General features: G+C 33.9%; 1 protein-coding gene across 1 annotated transcript in view; it reads right to left on the bottom strand.

Moving 5' to 3' along the window:
- The window catches only part of LOC119635924 (oxidoreductase OpS5), a 134901-nt gene that overhangs the window by 20288 nt on the left and 94628 nt on the right, over positions 1-19985 (bottom strand). The window contains exon 2 of the mRNA XM_038030963.1: positions 6034-6499. Coding sequence (XP_037886891.1) covers positions 6034-6499 — 466 coding nt within the window. The remainder of the gene's footprint in view (positions 1-6033; positions 6500-19985) is intronic.

Raw genomic sequence — 19985 nt, 5'->3', positions numbered from 1 at the left:
GATGAGGATGATTTCGGTTATGTCGTAAACCACATTGCTTTCTTTCAATTTCTGAGTGAATTCCTATTAACTCTTAATAAGACTTGTTAGTCAAAGCAAGTCATTGACTTGGCATCTGGCCAATGTATAAATATAAAAAACAAACAGAAAAAAAAATAGAAAATTATACGGAAAGTCATCATCTGCAAAAAAAAAAAAAAAAAAAAAAAAAAAAAAAAAACAAAGAAATTTATCTTTTTCCTTTCGTATGACTTTGGTACCGTAAAATAAATGTTGAAAATTTAATATTTAATTTAAACTAATTTGTATTTTCAACATCTATTCCATAGCTCAGTTAATGTTAAAATTTATTCATACAGTTTGTTGGCTTTATATTAATTGTTATACGTTTTATATGGCAGATCATAACGGAATACACCTGTTTTGTAGAAAAGCACACACAAATCGAATGGATAGATAACAATAACACATCAATACCATTACCAATAACAACAAAATCAGCAAACATAGTAACAACAATGAGAAAAAACAAAAACAAAAGCATTAACAAATGCTGTCAAATCATTTAATATTAAAAACACTGCTGTAATGATTACGATTATGATTATGGCATTTATTCAAAACTCATTTCCATAATACCTACCTAATAAGAATACAAATAAACACACTAACACTAGTAAACTCAATTCACAATTTATTTAGTGAAGGCCTTTGAAAGCAGAAATAGCCAACAATGCAACGTGGTATGGGCCGTATATAGCTATTCTGATCGATCATACCCGGGCGTAGATATATTTAGTAGTGGCTCGGGGATCTAATTTCGAAAAGTAAAAACCTTTTAGGTTTCCTCAATTATAAAACAGATCGATCTTAATAAACGGATGCTTTCTAATTAGCTACATTCTTGAACCGAGCTTTAGTCGATTACGCAAAGTTTAGACAGGTAAAAAGGTAAAAATATTTGAGTTGGATATCGATGGCACATTAGTGCCGGGCGAATTCGCGGCAGAACTGGAACAAAAATCTACGAATAGTCTGTTCAATACTTCCGCAATATAAAAGGAAGCTTACTCGACTCGATGGAAACCGAAGGCCTAGACTCTATTCATTTTCCATTTAATCGAATCTCAACATCCGCAACATTTTTTCTCTTCTATAACTGTCACTGTAGCGTTATTACCTATTGCCAGACAAGATTCGATAAGGCAGAGTCTTATCCATCGGCCTATAAAGCCTTTGAACGCTTGGCACCGTAACCGTAGCAGACTTATTCCATATTCTTTTCTACACTATCGCCTTAGCTGAATTATAATTCGTCTGTCATTGCTGGTTACTGTATTGTATTATGGTTTGGGCAGACTGTACCGTGATCTGGAAGATCTATTGTAATCGCCCAAGCTCTTCGGCTGGGAAAATTTACCATATCTGGCGCTATAAAATATTCGCCAAGAACCTAATTTACAATTCTCTAGATGGCTAAGCATTCGTATAAAACGTGATAGGAGGCTTCATTGTCATCTAACGACGTATAATAACAGTTAGAGCGGCTGCATGTGTCTTTTCTTCAAAATTTGCGATTGTTGTTTGCTTCCGTAAAGTCACTAAGCAGCTTTGCAAGGCATATCTGCATTAGACGCATTAGATTAAAGTACGATGAGAACTAGCGACCAAAGCTATCTCCTCCGCATTTTTTTAGCAACACACTAGATGGTTAGTTTAGTCGCTTTAATGAAGTTAAACAAAAAAGTCAAAAAGCTTTGCATTAAAATTGTATGACACGATGTGCAATCGTAACAAGCTGTATAAACCTCAGACGCGATGTAAGCGTACTAATATCCTTTCTACCTATGCAAACGTAAAGATCATTATTAAGCATAACATTTCATGTAAGCATAAGCCTTTTGTACATAACTATGGTAGAATGTCTGTATTTCAGCATAGCTTTGCCCTATAAAAGCCTGGTATAGAAGCAGGGAGATAAAACACTAAAGTAAAAGAAAGATTTGATATTTTGTTTCCATATTTCCGGATATTCATAAAAGGCAAAGTTTAGAAGTTTAAGCTTGAAGGCGTCACAATCGTGTTCTGCAGTTGTGACTAGTCCTTAATCATAAAAAAGCGAGAGAGAGAGAGAGATAGAGAAAGGTTTTGCCTCTCACAGTTTTTCAACTTTTTCTCAAATTTGCTGATCATATTCTTTTTAAAAATCTCTTTTTACACTCAAGTCCACAGGAACATCTGCTGCCGATAGTTTCGGGACATGTCTTGTATTCTTTCGAGGAATTTTGTATTGCGTTGCTTCTAAAAATTGGAATATGAAGCTAACTTGGCAGTGATTGTTTGAGTAAGAGACGCACGGATGCACAAACGTTGGCCTTTCCTGCTTAATAGGAAGGTAGAGGCTAAAAAGCAATAATTGTGCATCGTCGTTGATACTGTTTCTCGAGGCGTCGTTACAATTTGCCATCACAACTCGTTTAATGTAAATGGGATAGTGTTTGTGTTTTGTTTTCGTTTGTTTCGTGATCGCTTACATATACGTACGTAAAAGTTTATAAATACGTTCATTAATTTTTACATGCACACTTACAGATAAATATACGTATATATATATATATATATCTGTCTGACTATATCTTTTATAGAAATGGTGTAATAAAGATTTTACGTTTCATTGACTTTTCTTCTTTTTGTGCTTGGCTGTTTGTTGTCGTTGTTGTTGCTGTTATCATTGTTTGTTTTGCTTATTGAATGAACGAATCGTATGGAGAAACGACATAAGGAAAAAAGTATATAAGAAAACTATAATAAAATATTAATAATTATTTTACTTTTAACAGTTAATTATTTTTTCTAAACATTATTTGCTTTTCGAATATCTCTCTCTCTCTCTCTCTCTCTCTCTAGCCAAGCCAGCGGAAGAGCGCAGAGAGAATGCTTTGTAATTATTGGAAGTAATTAAAGTTATTTTCTTAACAACTTTTGAAATGTCAAAATCATGATCAATGTTTAGTGAAATGTTTTTTTTTTTTCTTCTCTAAATTAATAGCTTAGCTTAACTTAACTTGGGCACGAATCAATCAGCAGGGGGTTGTTAAACGAGACTATCCACCTGTCAGGCATGTTGCCTATCAATCAGGTAATTGGTTAACAAAAGTGTGAAAGTATAACATACAATTTTTTTTTGTTCGCTGAATTTATATTCAATTTAATGCTTTTCTACCGTAAACGTTTGCAAGCCATTTTCACATAGTCTATGATTACAAACACGCTGAGTATTATGGGATGAAATTGTTTAAACACACTTAATACTTTGCTATATATGATCCCTCTCTCCCTCTCTCTTTTGCAAAACGCGAAAGTTATGTTGCCAAAATACAAGCGTCGTAATTGTCTAATTAGGAACGTTTCTAATAGGTATTGTTATACCCTACACCACTTGTGATACACTTGTGATACAAGGATATATTAATTTAGTGGGGATATACGCAGCACCCGGAAGAACTCAAGGTAGACCCACCTATTATTAGAGTAATCGATTCAGAAAATGATCTAAGTTTGTCTGTCCGTCTTGTTTTCTTCTCTTCAATCTACAGGTCGCATATTTTGACTTATTTTGATAAAACTTGGCATACCGGCATGTTTTGGACCAAGAACGAACGCAACTGAAAATAGTTCGAATCAGACCATTTTTTCGATCGCTCCCTATATAAAAACACTTATTTTGAAAAGTCGTTATAATAAACAACATTGCGTTTACCGACACCAGTCGATTTGATTTGGATTTTTGATGTTAAAAATTCAGTATAAGGAAGTCGGCATCCTTAAATGTCACAACCGTAAAAATCGGCATTAATTATCCCACTTGTTATACTAAGGCGCAATGGATTTTTATTTTTTCTTTTCTAATCTGACAATCGCTCAGAGGACGTTTCCTATCCCAATCCGTGTCATACGGTGAGCGTCAAATAGAAGAGTGTCAAGAGGAAGAAATAGGGAGGTGGTGGCCACAGCCTAGTTAGTGCCCAATCGGTAAGTGTTTTGTCTTTACTGAGTGAGCACTCGCTACAGCTGCGAACAGAGAAAATTTTATCGCACTTGAGATCTGAACTCGTTAACGATGACTTGATAATCGCGGTACTTATCTACTCGGCTACTCAGGCGGATTTTATTTTATCGCTGATTGTGGACGTGTGGAAAACATTCTTGCACCGAACATGCAGGCGGTTCCAGTGAGCGTTTGGCTACCAGTTTTTCAAAACTATGTACGGAATCGAAAGTTACGGGCGAAATATGAAAAAAATTTCGTCGTTTTCCGAGGTTGTGATAGTTTGTTCTGCATTGTGGGCGAGCATGCGAACAGCTCGCACCTATTTTTCAATCAGATATTCTTAATCTATCAGGAAATTTTTGTGCCAAATTTGGATTTCCTAGCTTTACATTTTTAGGGCTGCGGGGATTCGCTATATTTACCCCTCAAATTCCCAGAAGCGGTGTAGGGCATTTAATGGTGCGCCTAGCACCAATATAGTGTTTTTATTTGTTTTTGTAGATTTGCATTAAATTTATGTTCAATACCTCTTTTAGATCATTTGTTACCGTTACTGGTATATATCGAAATCGTTTTTTTTAACGGATTGTGGCCTTTTTCCGAGATTTTCTTTGCATCGAGTTTCTGCTGCATCGAGCATCTGCTGTGTATTGTCAAATGCTGTTTCTTATTTCTTGCCTATCACAGATATGGATGTGGATAGTTCATGACCTTTTTTAGACTTGATATCCTGCCATATTAAAATTCTCTGGCTGTGAGCCCTTGCCGTTAAGGCGACAGGCGCGCAGACGCGGGGAGTGCTTACTCATTAGGGGATTTTTGATGGTTATTTTTGGGCATTGCCAATAGAAGGCGAACAATAGAGAGAGTTTGAACGTAGTTTGGATTTTGAACTTTGTAATTTACTGCAATTATGCGAATAAAAAATATTGTGCAGTAATTACGAATGTAGTTAATAAGAATATTGAAAAAAGAAATAGTTTTATATTCAATATTATGAATAAATGCACGCATAAGCCATGAATAGATTTGCGAATATTTTCAAGTAATTCACGAATATCTCTGGCAACGGACACGAGTGCAATGAGTAAAGCTACGAAGAGTTTTGGTAAAAGCTTACGGATAAATGCGAGTATATTAAAATTCTTTTATATTACGTTCTAATTATTAAATGTTTCTTTATGGAGAGCACTACGTCATGTCTGTATCTCAACTTGCGATAAAGTGAGTAAGCAAACGAATATAACAACGTACAATCAATGTGGCGTAACTGGTAGTGTTGGAAAGTGACAATTTTATTTACTGTAGGGTTTTGGCAGTGGCAACTACACATATTGTAATAGCAGAGCCGATCTAGTCCGTTTGAAAACTTTGCTCTGCTGAAATCTCTTAGCGTAAACCAATCCCATAGCTAAGTGTTTAAGACTGCCTTCACAGTGAGCACAGGCCCATGGTAGCTAGGCGTCGGTTATTACGGGTCAAATAAATTGAATGTATTGTTTTTTGCGGAAAGTACGTAAACTTTTCTCTCTTCTGGCTTAAAAAGGTTTTTCTTCATTATGTACTATATAGAGATTTACTTAACGTCTTATATAACGGTTTTTAGGTTTAGACGCTCCAATTGTGCGCTCCACCCATCCGATGATTGATATTTGTTCGAAAATTTCAAAAAGATTTACGATCAACGAAGCTAACCCTATATGGTTATTGCAATAGAATGTATACAGTCAAGTGACCGAGAACGCGGTTGCTTATAATCCGGTTTCTTTGAAGACTTGACTGTATGAATAGATGAAAAAGAAAAATAAAAAAGGGTTGTGACGGCTAAGAAGAATAAAGGTCATATACCGAATTTCTGTATTCAATTCAAATAACTAACTGATGTTAATTTATTGTAATGGAACCAAACTCTCACTTGATAAAACTTGGCAAGAAAGATAAAACATTATTTCTTCTTCTTCTTAAATAAATAAAATACTTACGCTCCCAAAACTGTGTAATATTCCAAAGTGAAATGATAATAGCATATTCTTGGCGGTTCACCTTCACGACAGGCACGTGCGCATTCATCTGGAGCCGATAGCGCTGGATTACGTCTTAATTCGGCTGTGGCGCTGGTAGAGAAATCTAAATGTCTAAACGGTGATCTCGGATTAGGACTGACTACCGTATTACTGGCTGCTAATGAAGGATAACGGGCAGACGATGGTAGACTGCCACGCGAATTCAAATAACCACTGCCGGCCGTTAGAGCTGCTTTATTAGGACTACTACTGCCACTGCCTAAACTGTTGCTGGTCAATGGCACGGGTCGTGGTATACTGCCACTTAATGACGGATGGGTTTGCACAATGCCATGTGTAGCTGAAAAGAAGGGTGCATCAAAGGGTGCGGAAGTGGAAGGTGAGGCCAGATGTGATTGCCAAAATGAACTGGCAGGTGTTTGATCTGTGGAAGTAAAAACAGAGAGAGAGAGAGAGAGAGAGATAGAGAGAGAAATCAATATATAAACACGTTATTATTATTATTTTATTTAAAAATAAAGCAGCAATAACAACAACAGCAAGAGAATTCTATCATAATGCCTTGCAGTTTAGAGGTGCTAAAGATTCGTTTATTAAACTTAAAACAATTAAATGCTATTGTTGAGGCTATTTATTGCGCAAATTTAACGATTTAGAGCAGAAAATTAAATGTCGAAAAAAAAAAGAACAACAGCACCACCAAAAACAACAATAAACAATCGACATATTGTTACCTTGAATATTGAATTTGCGTTTTTTATATTTTTTTTTTTTACTTTGCTTTTTTAGGTAAGTTCATTTAAAGACCAGCCTGAGCAAAGAGATAAACAATAAAAAAAAAAAATAAAAAAAAAAACGGATAATATTTATTCATAGTAGTAAGGCTAACGAAATTTTTAATTATTATAATTGTTGGAAAAAAGGAAGGAAAAAAAGCTTTATAAAAACTGGGCTGGGCCTTGCTATTCACATTAATTATAATTTATAATTATTTTTAAACGCTTAATTAAAAAAAAAAATTCTTTGCCATCGTCAGATACACTTACGTTTATCATAATCATAAAACGCTTTTGTATTAACGTTTAAGAATAGTTAAGATAAGACTCCATAAGAAGCGGCCTACGCATAATTGATTTATTTAACGACAATTGCTAATATAATATTTGGTAGGTATGCATGATGCAATGATACAGAAAGACTTAACCTCGACACTACAAGCACCGCGTGTGAAAGTAAATTCGTAGATAATAGAGCTAAGTAAGCAAATATTTGCTACGGAGCGTATGTGTAATACTTACTCCTTAAAATCAATTTATTTGAACTGATTGTGGGCGTGTCAGTTCATTCTATTTAAGCCTACTCAGTTTATTTTTGCTTTCCTTAATTTTTTTTTTTAGCTTTGCGTTCTAAGTGAGAGTTTGTTGCTTATTCTAGGCTTGTTTGTGGGCTCATCATGCAGTTTTTTGCATTGTACTTTTAGATGGTGCACGTAAGCGGGTTGCACTAAGTTCGGTTCAATGTGGCCCTGCTCGCTGTCAAGTCTATACTTGCACTGCACATGTGCCCTATGTAGGCTTTACGCATAGCAGGTGCCCTACAGATATAAAAGATTTGTCCATTAAGTAGGTCCTTTAACAAGGCTAACCGGCCGTCTCAGCGGTCCCATCTGTGCACAAATGCTACAACGCCTCTTCGTCACCATCGTGCCTACAGGTGCAGAGTTTTTCCGAAGGGCCGGTCATACACATAAAGGGTAAAGAGATAAATAAAAAGATGATCTTCCTTGAAAAATGTACTTGGATTTCAATTCATGTATCCGTAACGGCTAATGTTCGTGTATACCACGTGTACCAACATAACCAAAAAAAAAAAACTCAGAAATCGAATGTGTGTATGTACACGCGCATCGTATTTTATCCACCCTGAGAAGATGACATCTGTTTTCGAACTTATCGTGTGGCCGGATATATAAAGAGGCAGGTTTTCGACAAGTATTTAGCACTTTGATTATTCCAAAACTAGAACTTGACGTAAGTTGGTAGACGCACTTGGCTTGGAGCTTAATGTACATTTGTAATTTGCTTTATCGTGAAAAAAAGCGCCTAGCAAGCGTGTTGCGTTGCTAGAGAAGTCGGGATTTCAAGTGAATTCATTACTGCCATTGTTCAAGGCCCTATTTCGGATATATATCGAAATATTGGTTCCCGAACTGACAGGATCTTTTTGTTATTGTATGCTATGTGCCACAAGTAAATTTGTTTTGTTTTATTTTAAGCGTGTTTGTGGGCTGCTCATCCCATCTTTTGCATTACAGTTCCAGATAGGGTATGGAATCGTCTGCACTTAGACTAACATTAACTTCCCACTGAATGCGAATTCGCGTGACACGGATTTGTATAACACTACACTAAAAGAGAGCCATATAATGTGATAGAAAAATGGGAGAAATGTTACGGTTTCATTGGGTTTTAGTTCCAATAATTGCTATAATGAATAGATTCTTAAAAAAGAAGGTAGAAAAAGCCTTTTAACAAATATTTATACATTTTTTGTGAACGAAAATATTTATTTACCAGCAATCATAAAAATTATATATTTATAGTCCAAGTGTTTTTTACAATAAGTAACGATAAGTAACCTACGTGCTATACAAGGATCTACTGCATGCAAATACAGAGTACATGTCTCATACTGATAATAAATAGCATGTCCTCCTGAAGCGAAGGACGTTAATAATATTCTTATAGTTACTGAAATAATTAAAAGTTTCTCTTCAACAGTTTCTTTTTTTGCTGGGACTTCCTTTTAGTTGGATTAAGAAGCGACGATTACCTTCTTCGGCAAAGTCAAGTTTAGTTGATTAGTTTTACTTGATTCTAATTTCATTATTTCCTTTTGCTTGGCTTTCGCGCTTAGTATAAAGTTAATTTTAATTTTCATTATCTGTAATTATAATATTTTAAATATTTTAGTTTTATTAAATTTTTCTGCTTGATTTGTTTTCATTTGTACTAAAGTATGATGTTTTTCTTTTCTATTTTTTTTTTTTTTGCATTTTTTTAAGTGATCGCGTTCTAACATTTCATTAAAGTTACGATCAGACCGGTTTTTGCAGTATTATGTAAAATGTTTTTGAATATTGCATTGTAACTGTTGGTTGATGGGTTTTTTGTTTTTCGTTTTTTTTTTTTTGTATACTTAATAGCTCGAAGTTGGCGGTATGCTAACTTTGTTTTCCAGTTTGCAATCGTCATTGAATTGGAATAAACTTCTTTGGCGAAACTATTGTACAATGAACGAAAACTTTAAATCTTTGAGAATCGGTTTAGCAGCAACTCTTTTCCTCGACAATGTTATGAAAATCTTGTGAAAAATACATTCACCTTTCGAACTTATTCCCTAAGACTCATACGATTTCGTCAAAATATTTTGAAAACTCGGGTGCGTATTTTAAACACTAGAAAACTAGTCGGATGTACGGACAGACAAACTTAGGTTGATTCAGGAAGTGACTCTAAATCAATCTTCTTTACGAAATTGGAAAATTTTTCCTAAAACGACACCATTTTCGGAAACTCCTTCCATACAATTGTCCTTAAATGATTTCTGTGTACAATTGTCCTTAAATGATTTCTGTGTAGTATTTGATATTAAACTTTGTTTGAAGTCAATGTACGATGTACAGATTGATTATAGTGAATTTGGAGGAAAAACCCCCATAAGTGTGTTTTATGCTCATCATTAAGGATCAGTAATATGTCAATGTTTTTGACAGAGATGTTTTCCACGGATCCTCACCAAGTTTTCGGTGTGCCTGTTCAAAAAATGATCATTTAGAGTCAGAGAGACTTTAAAGGTTTTTTTTCTAGGTTATTAAGCATAGTAAACTAGGAGGGTAGTTTTGAGTTGCTGCTGCAACTAGCCGCAGAAGAAAAAAAGCGGGTATAAGTCTCTTTTTAAGATAGCGCCGTCACTTAATAAATTAAAAATTTTACTTCTTATGGATTTTGCATTTCATTCATTATCAATTGAAAATCGTATATTGTTCGTGATCTGTAAAAAGCTGCTTTCAAGATTAATGCAAACATGATTGATCGGCTGCTGAGAAATCTATCACCATCTAAACTGTAGGATGTTTATAGGAGGAATTCGCTGATATCCGTCCCATCTCGTTAATCGTAAATGGATTGTAAATGTTCATATTCGTCTCATCTCGCCTTAAGGGGATTATAACTCGCAAATCTTTATGGCTGGTTTCAAAATGCAGTAAGCGGTATTTCGCTGATTGTAGTGCACTCGAATTAGAGTCCATGGTTTATAGTCTAGTAAGACAAAGATCGCAAGAAAGATCAATCATCATCCTCTCTAATGGCTTCAATTTTCTTATCTACTCATTCTAGAGGAGGTTATTATGATTAGAACGCAAGATATTATGCAAATACTTCCTTCTTCGCCTGAATGGTTGCCTTAAAAAACAGCTTTCGGCCATAACTTTGTTGTATAACGTTTGCCTAAACACACAGTTTATTAATCAGTTTATGCAAAACTTGATTTTATTATAAAGTATGTTACTTAAGTCTTTTATTATTAATCTATATTAAAAAAAAAAATGCATGTGGACTTGCCTTTAAGGCATTCGAATAGAAAGTAAAAGGTTTCTTTGAAATATGCAAATCTATGCTACATATATATAGTTTAAAAAAAAATATTGAGCTTTCGATTAGTTACAAAACCATGATTTTAATCTGATACTTAAGTACGATCTACGATTTGAGTTTAATTAAAGCTTTCCCTTATCAACAAGCTCAATCTTTTCTCAACAATTAAATTTTTTTATTCCTAAACTCGATATTTTTTGGACGAGATAAAGTTGCGTTATTGCTGAGAAGCAATATTTTTTAGACAAACAAATGTAAATAATGCCAATGGAAACACGATTAATAGTATGTGTGTCCCACTGGCATTAATTATAAAAGAAAACAATCCCAAACAAATACCTTTTGCAAATTTGTTTTTTTTTTTTTTTTTTTTTGATATAATAAACAAAAAGTGTGTGTGTTCGTTCAGTAACCTAAATTTAAACAATAAATCAACTTTTTTAAGGAAATTTACTTAAGATATATTTTCCTTTCCTCCGTCACCAGCACCGAATGGCAAAAAAGATTATAAAATCTCTAGAGTGGACTATCGCGTATGTCGTTATATATCGTAGGTAAAGATAGATAGTGTTTTGCAAAAAGATAAAAATAAAAACAAAAAAAAAATTCGTAAAAAATCTAGATCAGCATATATTAGTTTTTTAAGTGTTTTCGCTAAAGCAATAACCGTTACCTCTTTTAGTGTTTTATATAATTTTTCTTGTTTCTTTTTTTCTTTATTTAAAATTTAAATTATATAGCTGGCTGCTATATAATATACACAGAGAAAGTGATTTATTGTTTTGCTGTAATTTTTTTCTATTAATTTTTTTTTTTTTTTTTTTTAAATTTTAATCTGAAATATGTGTAGGAATGTGGAGTGCGTCAACGATAACAATAGAAATGCACTAGAGCTTTGGTTTCTCATTTTTTTTCTCCCTCTCTCCCTCTTCCTTTTAAAATTTTAATTAAAATGGAAAGTACATTTGTAAGCATAAGCAGATTGGGTGATCCAATATGAACGGACGATGAACGCATATAAAAATTTACAATGTTTTGATAGGAATAGTAATAGATTTATGATTTTGATAAGATGGGTCATTATATCATAATACGAATGAAACGATGCAGTTATTATAAGAAGATCCACGATTTGTTGCGAACTAAAATGAAACTTGTCTTTGAATTTAAGCAAATATTGTTCGAAAACAAAAAAAATTAAGAAATTCCACGAAAATTTGCCGACATTTGTCAATAATGATGCCAATATGCTTTTGGAAATGTTGTTCACAATTTTCTGTTGTTCTTGAATGTTAAGTCGAGCGGAGTGACGATTTGTCACATGCTGTTTGTCATACCTAAAATTTAAGTGTTTATTTCCTCTTGTCTGAGAATATACCGTAGGTATTGAGTTTCTCTACTTTTGTTCGCAAATATGATTAATATATGCGACGTTAATTAATTACACTGATCGTTTTTTTTTTTTTTTTAAATCAGAGGTTCGTATAAAGCAAAATCATTTCACATTTTTTATTCGAAAATAAGATTTACATTTTCATTTCGTCCCTGTCTGAAAATATATGATTTTGATATGTTACAACCTCAATAAATTTGAAATATTATATATATGATATGGTTGAAGTAGTAAAATCTCATCCCTCTTAGTCCGAAAATATGGTTTACATTCTGATATCTTTATTGTCCGCAATTGTAGTACACATGGTGCAATACATCAAACTCTTATTTAGTCCGAAAATATACTTTACATTTCCATTTCTTTCTTGTCCCAAAATATAATTTACATATTTCACTTATTTTTTTGTCCGAAAATATGATTTACATGTTACGACTTTAAAAATTTTGAAAATATGCCTTCGGAGTATGATATGTTACCTGAAAATCTAATATTAAAACATTAATGATTTTGGAATATTTTACATATGATATGATAGAAATAGGAACATCTTATCCCTTTAAGTCCGAAATTGTAATTTTTGATTATAACACTAATAATTTCTTTTGAATTGATTTAAAAAATATTTGTAGAAAAATGAATTTTATTTAAAGAACGACGTGATTTCATATCTTTTTCGGAATAAAATTAACTTTGAAATCCCTACGTCTTATACCATTATGTCATTGTAACACACATCTTTGTCTTTCTTATACTGCCACAAATCTATGAACACTCTGTCCCATGTATATCCCTCTTATGGCCTTTCTGTAGAAAAGGGCAGAGCGGCGAGGCGACCTGTTTGCTAGGATTAATGTAGGATTCGTAAGAAAGGACGAAAGGATGTAGAGAGAACATTCTTTTATCCCAAACATTTTAGTAAACCAAAAAAAAAAAAAACAAATCCCAAACTGCACCTCACTTTGAAACACCCTTTATGTAAATACTTCGTAACCATTGAGTGGTAATTTTAAATAATTTTTAAAAAATTTGAATACAAAAGGCGGTCATGGATTATAAATTTAATTTATCTATAATTAAAGTCTGTAATTATTTTGTGGCTATAATTATGGTTAATGTTTTATTGGAATCCTATTAAATCAATTTTAGTTAAAAATTTGCAAAAACATTTTATCGAAAACATTACACAAAGAAAAACTTTTCCTCTTGTTTCTTTTTATATTATATTTTTATATTTTATATTATTATTTATATACATTTTTCTTGCTAAACATTTCGATATCATATCTTCCGCTTAAATGATTGGTGGCATAGTTCAGTCCAATCCTTAACTATCATTATCTTAAATTTACTGAGTTTTAAAAGTGCTTCTCCTCAAAAATCTCAGAGCCAAGGTATTAAAACTTTACTAATGATGGTCATGCCCGTGCATTTAGTTTTAATAAACAATAATTTTCACTTTTCATTATTAGCAAAAATAAAAATAAAAAAAGAAAAACTTTAACCTTGATTGCAACCTGCAGGTCTTTTTAACAAAAAGTTCCTGACTTTAACAGATAAAAATATAACGTTTTTTTTTTTCATTTTCTCCCTTGCCTCACCTGTGTACGTTCGATTACATTTTTCATTGTTGTATTTCACTCTTGTTGTACTTTCACTCTTCGCTTTTGCTTATTATTTAATACTTTATTCGTCAAATATGGCATATAGGAGAAGACACGCTTTCGACACCAGAGAAGTTATACTAATTTTGCAATTATGCGTTGGCTTGCAAAAATAAGCATCTGAAAGCTGAAAGCTCGTAGACAGTGTATTTTTTGATTAGTATAACATTCTGAGTTGATTTTATTTTTCCTTATTAATGTTGGCTCTCAGGTGGTAAAAGTTAATTTCGCTTTGAAACGCTTAGCGAGAAGCTCAAATTAAATATTTCACTTAATGCAAATCATAGCAGGCCGACCAGACGTCACGTTATTGCGCGGACGTCACGTATGTAAATCTGAAAGTGGTAATTACCTACAGACACTTTCAGCTGTCGAAACACGCCATTAGCGCCATTTTTTCTGGCTGACATCTGACAAAAATTTTTAGCTCACAAACAGACAAGATTCATACAACGGTAGAGTTTGTAGCAGCCTTAACATGTCGAAAGACAGTATTATTTATTTCTCGAAAGTTAGAAAAGGAAGTAATCTTTGTAAATGTTGACGTTACTTGGGGCGAAAAGTGGATTTATTTTATTACCATCGACAAGACCGAATCGCTTTGGCAAGAAGACGATACTGTATGTTGGATCGGACCACAAGGCTGCAACCAATTAAACTCTCGTGAAACGTTTAATCCCAACGCTTAGTAATAACAATAAGTCGATTGGAATGGTTCGTTCGTCAAAAAAGTAGGAGAATATCAAGAAAAGCAGCACAAGAACGATTACAACGATACGTTGCAAATACTCAACTGTGAAGAGCTAGTCCATATGGTGTATTTTCCAGGCTCGAGTTTATCCATTTATTACTTTTTCGTATCGACGGGTAATACACTTGTTAAGCATCCTCGGTAGGTTGAACACAAAACTACCTTGACGTAACTCCACCGAATTAGTGGACGAGCAATGCTATTCAATCTATTGATGTAACGAAAGTTGTACTTATATCAAGGCGTTCTAGATATCGCATGCGCCTTGGGCTGTATGAAGGTCGAAGAAGATACGGAGTAAACTCGCTAAATGGTTCGCGGCAAAAGGGCAAGTCTTTTAAAGTCGGGGAATGGCAAATCGCAAAACAAGTGGCGAAAAATAAAATGTGTTTTTGTAATTTTCATACAATAAACGGTTAACCTCGTCACAAAAAAATTCTGGTTCCATATTTCCCAATACATTGAAAGGATCCCATATTGATGTTTACTGCATATCGTAGGATGCACGTGGACGCACGGACAGGCTGAAAGATGGACAGACGAACCATCAAAGGTTTGGACAGATCGATATTTTCTTTTTTAATGCGAAATTAAGCCAGTTTTGCATTGCTCGACACCGTCGGAGGGTATTATCGCGACAGTTGAAGAGTAAAGACAGCTTATCTGTATACAACTTCTCCAGTTAGCGAGGGCGAAGTCTGTATGCCTCCTTGTTGGATATTTTTCTATGCATTTGGTATTCAAATAGAAAAACCCAAAATTTTGATATATTTTAGCGAAGTTTTATACGTTGACATGTTGTTCCCACGGACTAGTCCAACGGAATAGGGATTAAACCGGTCATTTCATTGGATATTAACCAACTCCCATATAAATATCTTTGTAGGAAATAAACTTTTACAGTGAAATTTTTTTTTTCCGAAATAATCATGTGGTATATGAATTCATTATAATAAGCATGGAACACGTAGGACTTTTTGTTCAAACATCTTCAAATTAAAAAATATATATATATATAGTGTCCTTTTTTAATGACAACACTGATGTAGGGTGCTCGCCGACTACTTTTAATGTTTTGACTTGTTCTTACATTAGAATGCGTTTCGCCGCACTTGGCGCAAAAAGAATTTCCAATTATTCCGAGTACTTTTTTAATGGAATATATTAGATTTCATTATTATATCTTACCACACTTGCGGTAGAAGGGTATGTTAGGTTTTTCCGGTTGTATGGAACACCTGGATAGAGTAGGATTCATATTTTATCATACTGATCGATTTAGAGTTACTCTCTGAAACCCGTCCACCCGTCCACCCGTCCATGTGTCCGTCTGTCCGTCTTATTTTCCTGTGTTCAATCTCCAGGTCGTAATTTAATAAATAATTTTGAACAAAGGACGAAAGCTATTCAAAATGGTTCGGAGCGGACCACATTTTCGGCCACTCCTTATCGCTATGTGAATAACTGTCCCATGCAAAGTTCTGTAGGGTGTTTAATGGTTGACCATGTCCTGCTATAGTCTTTTTCATTATTATTACTATTTTTTTATTATTACCGCGTATAGTAATGGATCGAATGAATTAATTAAATATTTTCGATTTATTATTTTAATGCTTAACAACTGTCAACATAAAAACACCATAAAAATAATTTTCGGCAACAAAATATTTTTCTTTTCGATGTTCTTTTTTGTTTTGATATTTTGGACACGTTTTGTGTTTATCTATTTACCTTTATTTATGGAGTGTTAAGCTGCTTGTACTCAACTGAACTTACGTGTGTCTGTGTCCGAGAAAACATTGATAAATCCATATAATTACTCGAAATTATCATAAAATATATAAAAAGTAAAGCCGCATAATACAAACACAGGTGCAAAAATCCTTCAATACGATTTAGCTTAATTATGAGAACTTTAGGCCCCCCTGGGGTGTCATTTATGTTAATATTAATATTTAAATAGTTTTATAATTATCTCTGAGACACACCCTTTTTAATTGGGTATGTGTATATGATACCATTTTTTATTGCTTGTTTTCGTTTTCTTTTTTGTTTTTTAGATTAATTAAGATTTTTTTCTTTTTTCTTTTGCTTAGTATAAAGCAAGTTTTGTATACAAACCCAGATAAGGTTCCGTTTGCACAAAAGTGTTCGTACGTAAAAGTTGAATATGGAGGCAGAATTTTCTATTTATTTTAAAGCAAATATTTATTAGAAATCTTATCGCTTAGCGTTTAATATCAACATGTGCTTTAAGAGATAATACAGACATTCATACACAAACTGATTAAGTGTGCGGCAGGCAAAAATTAATTTGAGCTAAATTTTGATTTGTTTCTTCAAAAGTTATCGAAAGAGAGCATAATTTAAGCCATTGTTTTAAACTACGATTGAATTCAACGATCCTGGTTGTGAAGGGCTTGTGTTAGTTATGGCAAATGATGAAATTTCTTTTTAAGAATATATTAAATATCGTTAAAGACTATGGCGAAATGTTCGCTAAGGACTTAAGAAAAAACGCGATTGAGTTACGATATATAAGAGAATATTCCATTGTTTTACTTACACAAGTAAAAACATTATAGTGGGCTATGACACTCGTGACGTCATACCTTATTCATTCGGCGAGTTTCATACTAGTGTTCGTCCTCGGGTTAAAACATGCCAGCCTGCTTGTGCAGCCTGTCGGTTGAACACAAAAAAAAAAAAAAAACGAGGCGGGCAGATGGACAGGCGGCCTGACAAGTTTAGATCAATTCACAAGTGATTCTGAGTCGATCCGTATAGTAAAAGTTGAGTCTATCTTAAGTTATTCTGAGTGTTGCAAACGTCCACATAAACTTAATAAACACTTGCACAATAAGTGGTGCAAGGTGTAATAAACGTAGCGTCACTGAAACAACTGTAACTACTAGTCACCGAAATGTCATTAAATTCTGATAAGTTTCGTATGGAAGTAAACATATATATGCTATCGTACGAACTTACGGATTGATTTTTTATACATGTATATGTATATATATATATATACATTTGATGGTAATAGATGTGCCAGATTTGTCTGCAATTGGATATATTTTTTGTACCCATTTAACTTACGTTTCATTTGAAAAATATTTGGAATCATTACCGTGACTTTACCCCATGAAAAAAATGTACCCTTGACAATAGACGCAGTGTCGATATGCACAGTGACCTCAATATGAAAACCATAAACTATAATTAAAAGTATAAAAATGAAAAAACATTGTATGCGTGTTGTTAATCTATAGTCACAAACGTAATTGTCGGAAATGAAACATTTTGCAAACTGTATACGAATCCATTTAATTCTATTGCTATTGACAATGCCCAGAGAAGAGAAAAAGAATTGAATCATAAACTTCGTAAGAAAAAGAAAGTTCAAAACGAATTTCTTTTGCTCCTATCATTTGGGTTGAGAGAGAATATATAGATAGACCATACGCACAAGTTACATTTAACATAGTAAATACACTACAAGTAAATATAATAACATATGTAACACGTTGGGTAAGTCGTTCTAAAATAAAGCGTTGATCGTATGTGACTAAATGACACAAAAGTTCTATTTAACTTTATCTAAACAAACCACTAGCTTATCGACGATATTTTATTGCAGGAGAAAGCGAAAAAATCTCTGTTTCCCACATGATATTATGGAACATTCCTTCGAAAGTGGTCTAAGTCTATATCAGTTGTGGTCAGTGCCTCGCTCTCACCAGAGGGGTGACGCGACCATAAGGTAGCTCGTCTGGTACTCAAAGAGTTAATATTTCTCGTTGGCAATGTGTGCGCCGACTTCGGCACCGTATGTTGCGAGGATTATTAACCTCGGGTAGTCCGAGTGTTTCACATTCCGTATGCCATCGGGTACCGTGGTGTTAAACCTTCGCGGTAGTGTACCCATCGTAAACCCTCAGAGACATTACTTGTGGTATAGATCGGTCGATCTTACGGCGGAGCACAGTTTTGAAGTCATTGCAGTATTTTTAACCTAAAAGAAACTAAGCTCTCGTGGCGCAGTTGATACCATTAGTGAAAAAATATACTCTTATATATCAGATAAATCACTCAGAAATCGAACTTAATGACTGATGTGTGAATAGTTCCTCTAAGTAAGTGGTGGTTAGGATTTGTTGCTTTTAATATTTTATCGCGATCCGTCATCACTCAACATTACCTACGTTCGAAATAAGCGGAAAACGCAACGATCTACGAGTGCCTTTTTGGCTCGGAAATTGCCTTATTCCAAGCTCTTAGTGGCGGAAGTTTGAACGAAGTAACTCGTACTGTAGCGTGACTATTAAAGACAGTATTACGCTATGCCAAAGGCCCACTTTGATGAATGTGTGTCTGAAACAAACTAAAATTACGTCTTGGTAAGACAGTTTAAAGCTTATCTATACATTTAGATATAAACGATACTGAAAAGCTCCGAATATGATTACTGCAACGTAAACGCTAACACTTGGTGGCTAATTTCGTACACTGAAAGCCATATAGATATTCAAAGGCTGTACTATCTACGGAATCAAAAGTTGTAGACAAAAATATGAAAAAATTGTCGATGGATTTTCAAAGTTTTCTCAATTTCTAATCTACTGTGAGCGTATATGAGATTTTTTTAGCCCTGGACTGTTAATCGATCAAGGTATGTTTGTGTCGCATTCCAGCTTTCTATCTTTATTTATACTCTAGCAATTTCACAAAAGTAATGGGTCAACATGACCTATAACTACATATAGAAGGTATATGTAAAACGTAGGTAACTCTGGTGTTAATATCGCACAATTCACTAACTATGGAGAAAAATTATTATATATGGTATACAATTGCCATACCCTACACCACTTGTGGTGCTGGCGTATATAAAGATTAGGCGGCTATGCAACAGCCGGAGGGATTTGAGATAGATCACCACATTTATTACACCGATTATTACAAAATTACTTGAGCTTATCTGTCCATCTTGTTTTTTGGTCTTCAACTTACAATTCGCAATTTTTGAAATATTTTGGGTAAACTCGTTACATTGAGGGGTTTTCGTCCAACGACAAGCTCTATCGAAAATTGTTCGGATCGGCCACATTTCAAAAATCTGCTACATGAATATATGTAGGATGGTGTAGGGTATTAAATGATTATCCCTCAGCACAACGTTATATTAAATGTTTGAGAAAATCTCTGTCGGACTTTTAGATTTTTGTTTTCCATTTCATGTCCGTAGAGGAATGAAAGTCGTAGATGGGTATTTTATTCGTTGTTATTTTGATGTCTTCATCTTTTATTGATAAATATTGTAAGTATTGCTTTCAATGATAACTTAATTGCATTAAAACGCTTATAATGTTAGTGTGAAAAGAGAGAGAGAGAGACAGAGAGAGAGAGAGAGAGAGAGAGAGAGAGAGAGAGAGAGAGAGAGA

The sequence above is a fragment of the Glossina fuscipes genome, unplaced genomic scaffold, assembly GCF_014805625.2.
Source record: "Glossina fuscipes isolate IAEA_lab_2018 unplaced genomic scaffold, Yale_Gfus_2 27, whole genome shotgun sequence".
NCBI lineage: Eukaryota > Metazoa > Arthropoda > Insecta > Diptera > Glossinidae > Glossina > Glossina fuscipes.
The sequence above is the reverse complement of the archived record's forward strand: the minus strand, read 5'-3'. Positions and strand labels throughout refer to the sequence as shown.